At 55.7% G+C, this 8,000-nt stretch overlaps 5 protein-coding genes across 5 annotated transcripts; all 5 read left to right on the forward strand.

The window, feature by feature from the left end:
- Positions 1-68: 68 nt before the first annotated feature.
- Positions 69-1,442, forward strand: DQ04_07811000 (EF hand; the record flags this gene model as incomplete). The annotated part of the gene is made up of 1 exon (XM_009315310.1): positions 69-1,442. One exon carries the CDS (start codon positions 69-71, stop codon positions 1,440-1,442), a length of 1,374 nt encoding a protein of 457 aa, XP_009313585.1.
- Positions 1,443-2,934: 1,492 nt separating this feature from the next.
- Positions 2,935-3,264, forward strand: DQ04_07811010 (hypothetical protein; the record flags this gene model as incomplete). Its single annotated transcript, XM_009315311.1, has 1 exon — positions 2,935-3,264. The coding sequence occupies one exon, from the start codon at positions 2,935-2,937 to the stop codon at positions 3,262-3,264; it is 330 nt and encodes a 109-aa protein (XP_009313586.1).
- A 495-nt stretch (positions 3,265-3,759) lies between these two features.
- Positions 3,760-4,365, forward strand: DQ04_07811020 (hypothetical protein; the record flags this gene model as incomplete). The annotated part of the gene is made up of 1 exon (XM_009315312.1): positions 3,760-4,365. The coding sequence occupies one exon, from the start codon at positions 3,760-3,762 to the stop codon at positions 4,363-4,365; it is 606 nt and encodes a 201-aa protein (XP_009313587.1).
- A 214-nt stretch (positions 4,366-4,579) lies between these two features.
- DQ04_07811030 (putative huntingtin interacting protein (HIP)) lies at positions 4,580-7,096 on the forward strand (the record flags this gene model as incomplete). The annotated part of the gene is made up of 1 exon (XM_009315313.1): positions 4,580-7,096. One exon carries the CDS (start codon positions 4,580-4,582, stop codon positions 7,094-7,096), a length of 2,517 nt encoding a protein of 838 aa, XP_009313588.1.
- A 554-nt stretch (positions 7,097-7,650) lies between these two features.
- DQ04_07811040 (hypothetical protein) lies at positions 7,651-7,998 on the forward strand (the record flags this gene model as incomplete). Its single annotated transcript, XM_009315314.1, has 1 exon — positions 7,651-7,998. A coding segment is annotated over one exon (348 nt), but the record flags the coding sequence as incomplete, so codon positions are not given.
- Between the last annotated feature and the right edge of the window lie 2 nt (positions 7,999-8,000).

Below are 8,000 nucleotides of genomic sequence, written 5' to 3' on the forward strand. Positions count from 1 at the left end.
TTTCTTCTCATTTTGTTGTTTGCTTTTTTTGGTCTGTGAACGTGGTTGGGGAGTGTTATAGTTGCTCCATGTTACAGCACCGACAGTTCACTAAATGCCAAGAGGTGGACCCAGTGATTGTGTGCCGCCTCTGTGAAGACTCATGGGACGAACCGATAGAGCTGCAGCCATGTGGTCACTTCTTTTGCGAAGCTTGCATCAGCGAGTATGAGAGCCGATTCCCTAAGCGATTCTCGCCGATAGGTGGCAGTGGCAGTGGTAGTGGTAGGGGCGCGTCAACCCTTTTGTGCCCAACGTGCAACTGCAAGGTGGAGAGGCGCGATCGTCCTAACCGTATCCTTGTGAACATGGCTCTTGAAGTTGAGGTGAAGTGCAGACGATGCGAATGGAGAGGGAAAAGGGAAGAAACCCAAAAACATACTTGTCCTGTGCCGCCTTTACCGTCGACGGAAGTGAAATCGACACCGAATTCTACTAAAAGTGCTGCCCATATATCGATGATCAACACAAATCTGGATGACGCGCTTAGGAACTTTGGCGAGGTAGATGCTTCCGCTCAAAACAGTACTTTAATGGCTCCTGCAGAAGATCTGCCACTGACTGAGAGGCCCGCGCGGCCGCTAGTGCAACCGTTAGCGCATAACTTAGCGCAGCTATCGATGCGGAGCCCAGAGAGGCGATCGCAGCCATTAGTGCAGCCCCCTGTGAGACCAGCAGTATGGCCACCACCGCGGTCATCGTCCAATGAAAGATTGTGGGAACAATATGGGCTGAAGCAGGTTGAGTATGATCAGATCATGGGTGTTTTCATGCACTTCGATACTGAAGGTAGTGGCTTCCTAACCAGATCACAGCTACGGGATCTTGCCTTTAGCCTAAACTACGTCAACCGAGAGGAAGATATTGACCGTATACTTTCGGAATTGGGGTGCGAAGAGGGTGGAGGTGTTATGTTCCATGATCTTTGTATTTGGCTGGGGAGCCACCACCCCGACCCACAGGCGCTCTACGGTTTGTCGCGGTTCCAGTACACAGAGGTCCTGCTGCAGTTCCGTAGCTTTGATACGGAGAATAGGGGCGCACTCAATTGGGATGCGTTTAGGCAACTCTGCCTGAAGAACGGATATGCTGCAAATGAGGGAGAGGCCTTAAAGTTGTTTCGTTCCTGTACTACGGGTGATGAGACGCATGTAAGCCTCCGCCAGTTTCTCTCGCTTTGCCAACGCCTATGGGGCGTGAATGATAATGCTGGAAACCAAACGCAGTCGCCAAATATATTTCAACAACAACAACAACAACAACCATGGCAGACGCCATCCCCCTTGCCGGGTCCCACGTGGCCGGCTGATGGCCAAGGTGGCAATGACTCTGTTGCCGAGCCATTTCCACTCACACAGTTTCCCACGCACGGAAAAAAGAAGAAAGCATGCTCTGTAATGTAGTGAAGCTGTGTGTGCCCCCCAAGCCATCTCATATCAAGCATACTGTAGTACCTGGCTGGAATATGAAGGGGAGGGGGAAGGAAAGTAGCCAGAAAATATAAGTGGAGGGAAGAGACGTTCGTGGGAGGAACCCCTTTCTTTTTTTTTTGCCTTTGTTCTCGATGCCGCCTCTTCATCTGAAGTTCTGCCTGAGTGAGTCTCCTCGATACACACCGAGCTGGGGGTCTTGTTGTCCGCCAACTGCCCCTTTTTTTTCACCGCTGCCGTGACCATTCCCACACTATAAGACGTGTGGACATCTTTTTTAAATCACCCGTTCTGTAATTGTTTTTCACTGCCTCAGGCCACTTGCCGCAACTGGCTCTTCTACTTCCGTTTCGCTCGTGGAAGGTAGGGGATGCTTGCATGATAGGCATGGGAAGCTGCGCGGCTGAGTGGGGCGACACTGCCCTGTAAAACAGGTCGTTTTCAGCCGCGCCAGAACTTTTCCTTCGGCTTCCTTGTGGGATACATCAAGAGCGCATTAAAGCGTATGGGAATGGACATTGTGACATCCTACTGCTCGATCACCGCGACAACGAGTCTAAAGATATATTATTTATCTATTTTTATTCGTGGTGTTATTATTATTGGCCCTACAAGGGGGTTCATCTTCTTTGAGTGCTGCCTCAACTGCGTCATTGTGGGCTGATGCACCCAACTGCACTTGCGAGGGTGTCGTCGGCCACAGCTCTTCCTCTCCGTTTCGACGATTCCGATACTCGAGAGCAGCGGCATCGTTATGAGATCACTTTCTGATTGGCTTGGATACCTGCTGATGCCATTGCGCATGCAATGCCCCGAGGTTTTCATGGTGGGCATATTCTACGCGGCAGCATACGACTTCACACCAAACCCTGGGGGCAAAGGCGATGTGACGAATGGCAACCCTAATCCCTAGTACAGTGACCAGATAAGGTTCAACTGTGCCTGCTGTCAGCGGTGGAGACTGTATGGACCGCACACAGGGCCGTGGATCGGCAGAGACGCCGACGATGAGGTTGCGCGTTGACTTGGTAGCAATGGCGGCAGCGCTGGCATTGGGGCCCTGTCTCACCGCTGCTACCCGCGTGTACACCTTTTCTTGGTCATCTTCACAGTGACGAGCAGCAGGTGTAGGGGGTGGCGGCGCTGGTGGTCTTCGCGCAGCTCCCTCTGGAAGTCGAGGGTTTCTTTGGACTTTTCCGTCAAACTGCCTTGGCACTCTTTGCCTTCGACAGCCTGTCCGCTGTCGCAGACGGTCAGTGGCGGCTACGCGTCTTTGCGGTGCCCACAGCCGGTGGGGGTCTTGCGATCGCGACGCGTATCATGTATGGCATTAGGCTTACTTGCTGCCGCGCCATCGTCACTGGGGTGCGAAATGCTGTTGCGCAGGAGAACGTGGACGACACCTCGATTGTGCTGAACAGCGAGGGGGGCTGTACACTGCACCGAAGCACTGTTGCATGACCGCATGGCGCCAGTGCTGGGAAGCATAACGGTCTCCGTTTTTTTTGGAACCGACGCGGCATTCCGAGACGCGGTCGCTGAATGGGTTTCCGCGCATAGCTGGACGGGCACACATGAGTATTTCTCCTCGCTCTGCTGCGGCAGGTCGCGGAGACGGGGGCTTACCGCTGAGGGGGCGCATCACATTTGCATGCCGGACACCGCGTCATCATCGTTCTCGTCGCCCATGAGCAACAGGAAGAGCCCTGGCTTCACCAATGAAGATGATAATGACGATGTGAGGAGTGGTGACGGCGTAAGTCTTTCTTCTCCACACCGCCTTGCGCTCTGCTAGGGATGAGGGATGTGTGGGGAACCGGCGGCGAGGGAGAAGTCTGTGCCGCTGAACGTGTCACCCTCTCTCAGAGATGCGAGTGCTCTACAGAAGAGTTGCTTCCTGCCTGTGCCGATAATAGGGTTCACCATCATTTGCGCCTTTTAAGTGAAACATATAGCTTGTGGGACGCGATGCTGCACTCTCTGTGAATAGATCATTGACAGAGAGAAAGTGACTGCATCCGGTGCCGTTTTTTCTTTTGCTTGCAATTGCGTGCCAATAAGGTACCCGCAGTGTCTGTGCGAGGGGAAACGTGTGTCTATTTCTCGCTGGTCAATTGGTGGTGTGCTCATGTCGACTCTCGTGTGTGCAATGCAGATTGTATTGGTTCTTGCATATGCGTCTCTCTTTCCTTTTTCTCAATGCTATTGTCTGTTTTTTTTTTGTTCGTGGGCAAACTAGGTTGCGAAAGAGGCAGTGTGAACATAGTTTGGGAAAGGTGCTTCCTCTGGAATGAGTGAGTTCGAAACATTCATGTTGGCGGCGGCCGAGCGGGCCCCATTTCTGCTTGGCGAGACCACCGTACCTTTGTCCCAGCAACCGCAGCAGCCACAAAGGAAAAGACCTCGAGATAATGATGAGGTGCTGAGCGCTGGGGGTGCCAAGAAGCAGCAGACTCGGGAGGAGATCATCTCACGGCTACAGCGGATGCTGGTGGACGGACCATTGCAGCCGCTTGGGGCTGAGCACGCGCTGTACCACGTCCTTCTTCCCGCATTTCTCGCTGCCATGCAGGCAGCGCGGAGCGTGTGGGAGGCAAAACAGGCCCTCCAAACCTCAGGGGAGGCAGGGCTTGCGAGGGAGGAGGGCAAAGGAGACAGTAGCGGCAGCGGCGATGCTTCTGCTCTCAGCGCCGCCGCGGCGGCGGGAGGAGAGACCGGCACCCAGCAGCGACCGAGCGCGGAGGCCTTGCAGCGCGCTGTGTCTTCCGCACAGACGACGTTGAGTGCTCGGCGGCGCGACCTGGACGCCGCCGAAGCGAAAGTCCGCTTGTTGGTGAGGTCCATGACACAGTACGTTGACTCGGTGACGGAGCGACGCGGTGAGGTGGACGGGTAAGAAAACTGCGGCGCGGCCTTCGGCTTGTGTCATTTTCACTTGTTTTGACTGCGCTCACTTCTCTGATGGGGCGCTTTTGTTCCTTTGCCTCTGAACAATTCTCCCCTTTCATTCTTGCACCCGGGCCAAGGGGCATATTTTATACGCACCTGCTTTCGAGTGTAGTGGAACAGCGAAGAAAAAACAAACGATCATGCAGGTGTTTGGTGGGCAGATGACCACACGTGGGGGCCGCCCACTGCCGCTCTCGTACTACATGCAGTCACCGGGATCGACGGCGACGGCGGAGGAGGCGCCGCCCGTCGACCCATTTACAACAGTGCTGGGCGGCCGGACGTTCCACGAGGCGCTGCGGAGCGACAACGGCTTCCCAGTCGTCACGTCGTTCCTGCTGGGCGGCGTGGACGCCAACGTGCGCGACAGGAATGGCGCGGCGCCGCTGCATCTGGCGGCCGCGCGGGTCACCTCGACGGCCCCCGGCGGTGGTGACGACAACAACGATGACGATGATGAATTGGGCGCCGCTGACTGTCCCAACCGGATGATCATCGCGTTTCTCATCGACAACGGGGCGGATATCAATCTCCGAAATTCAGCCGGCGAAACGCCGCTGATGGTTGCTGCCGCCACGCTGAACGTCGGTGCGCTGCGGCTTCTGCTAGAAAAAGGGGCCGACACCACGCGGCGCGACGATATGGGGCATACAGTTTTGTATCACGCCGCCCCATACCCACACGTGTTGCAGATGATGCAGACTTGGATGGAAGACCTTCCCGAACGGGTGGCACGGGAGTATCTCTTGCATAGAGTTTGTCGACAGGGACGTGGCGCGGAGTTCACCGCTCTTTTCTTCATTGAGCAGCTGGGTGTCGATGTAAATGCGCGCGAGGGTGAGGCCGCTGCTGTTGCTGCTTCTAACGACAACGACGACAAGGGAATGGTTAACCACCATGAGTGGGAGTCAACGGCTGTGGTGACGGTACAGGATGGGTTTACCCCACTGCATTGCGCCGTGCTCGCCGGGGATACTCTCCTCGTCTGCACGCTGCTGCTGAAAGGCGCCGATGCAGAGAAGCCTGACGCTTCAGGTGTGACTCCGATTCAACTGGCGGCCAAATATGCGATGCCGTCTTCGGCACCGTGCTTCCTCTTGCGTTTCTGCAGAGCACTATTGCCGCTTCGCTCGGGAAGCGCGGCTGCGAAGGGCGAAAACCCGAGAAGGGTATACGCCATTTTAAACACATACCGCAATGAGACGTCGTCTTCCCGACGCGAGGCGATGCTGCAACGTGAGGTCGCCAGGGGCACTTCGCTGTGGGACCTCAACACCACTCGTGATGTTGTGTTGTTCGCGGTGGCGGCGACTCTTCCGCATAGCCTCGTTGCACTTTGTGCTGCTGCGACGACGCACTTATGGGTTGCGATTGCTGTTGCTCTTCTGTGCCTTTCGTGGTGCGCGAAGTTTAACAGGTGCGACGCCAGGCGCTGCAATGCACGGCCGTTGCGGTCGGTGGGGCTCTTCGCCGGCTACGCCGTGGTGTTGTTCATGTGCTGCGTCACCCGACTCGGCGCTGCAGGCCCCATGCTGCTCTTCTGTGCCGCTGCCAGTGTCGTCTGTGCGTTGCTAGTGGCGTTCAGGGGCCCCGCAACGGTTGAATCCACCGCGACACAGCGGCTCGGCATCTACAAGACGTTGTTCCACGCGAAGGGCGCGCTGCCGGAGGACGTGCGGCACAGCATCGACCTGCACTGCATGGTCAAGAAGCCGCTGCGGGCGCAGCGCTGCCGTCATCTCGGTCGCGTGGTGTTACGATTCGACCACTACTGCACGTGGCTGGCTAGCAGCATCGACGGCAGCACTCACCGTGCGTACGTCGCCTTTCTCTTTTTTTATACTGCGCTTCTCGGAGGACACTGGTACGGAGTTTACACGTCAGCGCCACAAGGCGATATTGCGGACGCGTCTGATAGAGATTTGGCGTTGCAGCGCTATATTGAAGTCTACGTGTGGCTTGTGCTACCAGTTGCCTTTTCGTTTTTCTTGCTTACGCTGCTGCAACAACTGTGGTATATTGGCCGTGAGGTTACGTCATACGATGTGGCGCACCCTTCGCGTTGCCCGTGGTGCTTCACGTTGGGGCCGCGCACGTACTCGTTATTTGACGCCGGTTTCACTGAGAACATGCGCCGCTTCTTTCTGATGCGTGAGGATTTTTTGGCTCGCAACTACCGCATGCCGTCGATGAGCGCAAGGCTGCAGAAGATGGTAAAGGACCACCAGGCAATGCAATTTTCGCCTTGCCAAAACGGCCGTTGCCACTCACACGCTCATGGAAACGTCGGAGACTCGCACAATGGACACTTGGAGCTGGCGCAGGATCAGAGCCATTGCAAGCCACAGCAGCTGCCGTCACAACAGCAGCAACGACAACAAGCGATGCCCGGTTTTAATTTATTCGCGAATACAGACAATAACAGTGGGAGGGGAGCCAGTTCTTTGGCAGGTGGAGAAGAAGCTGCAGAGGCCTTTGTTGCCGCGCCCGCTGCGTCACCAAATCCTGAGGCCGCTGTGGGGCGCCTCTTTCAGCTAATGGTGCAGCACAACAGCGCCGACGTGACGGCTGCGGGCGATGTGCAGGCCAGTATTCCTCCAGGGGAGTGGCAGGAGGTGGTGGCGAAGGCACAGAACATGTTCGGCTTCTTCAAGAAGTCATTGAATGGGGGAAGGTGACACGTCGCGCAAAGAGTGCCTACCAGAGGAGCGAATAGGTACGCGTGTGCGGTTTCTTTCTTGGCTGCAGGTTATGTGCTACTGACTGAACCGCTGAATACTACTACACCCACCTACACACACATACACGCAGAAGTACAATGCTTTTTTTTCTGTTTTCGGATTCTTCCCTTATCATTAAAAAGAGGAAGCGGTTGTGAACGCCACAGGCTGTTGGTGCTTCCATAAGGAGGAGAGAGCCAAACGGACACACACACACACACACACACACACACACACACCAACAGGAACAAGATCACACACAGTTTTTGCATTTTGCCCGAAAAAAAAAGTGAATAGGGAAACAAACAAGAAACAAGGGAATCTTTGGGGCGGATACTCATTGAGAGAGGACGTCACAGAACCAGAGAATTACACACAACCATCGCTTTAGTAGCTGCCAATAGGGAAGGACAAGTGCTCTTGAGTGGGGTGTCTTGTTGATCTCCCACCGTTCTCAAGTCACTGCACGTCCCCTTTCCCGTGTAATAATTCAAAAAAAAAAGAAAAGGCGGATGATGGACCACGAAAACGTGGCTGAGGAATGCAACAGCAGCTACATCATGGAAGCATGCGCGGGTTCCAATGACTGCGGCAGTAGTGCCTCTAGTAGCCACGATAGAGAGCAGCAGGAGCAACAGCAGCAGTTGCTACAGGCGATGGGCACCCAAGAGGTGCACAACAACCCCTTCCCCAGTTGCGGCTCGAACCCGCTGGAGGACGAGTGGCAGCCGACGTGGGCGCACGCATTGCCTTCGTCGGGTGGCAGCGAGAGCGCTGCTGGCGTCGCGTGCGTCCGCCCGCCCTCACCGGACTGCGCGGAGTTGGGCGTGCAACCACCGCCGCCGTCGCCGCCATCTGCCAC

The sequence above is a fragment of the Trypanosoma grayi genome (assembly GCF_000691245.1).
Source record: "Trypanosoma grayi strain ANR4 Tgr_781_V1, whole genome shotgun sequence".
Taxonomy (NCBI): Eukaryota; Euglenozoa; class Kinetoplastea; order Trypanosomatida; family Trypanosomatidae; genus Trypanosoma; species Trypanosoma grayi.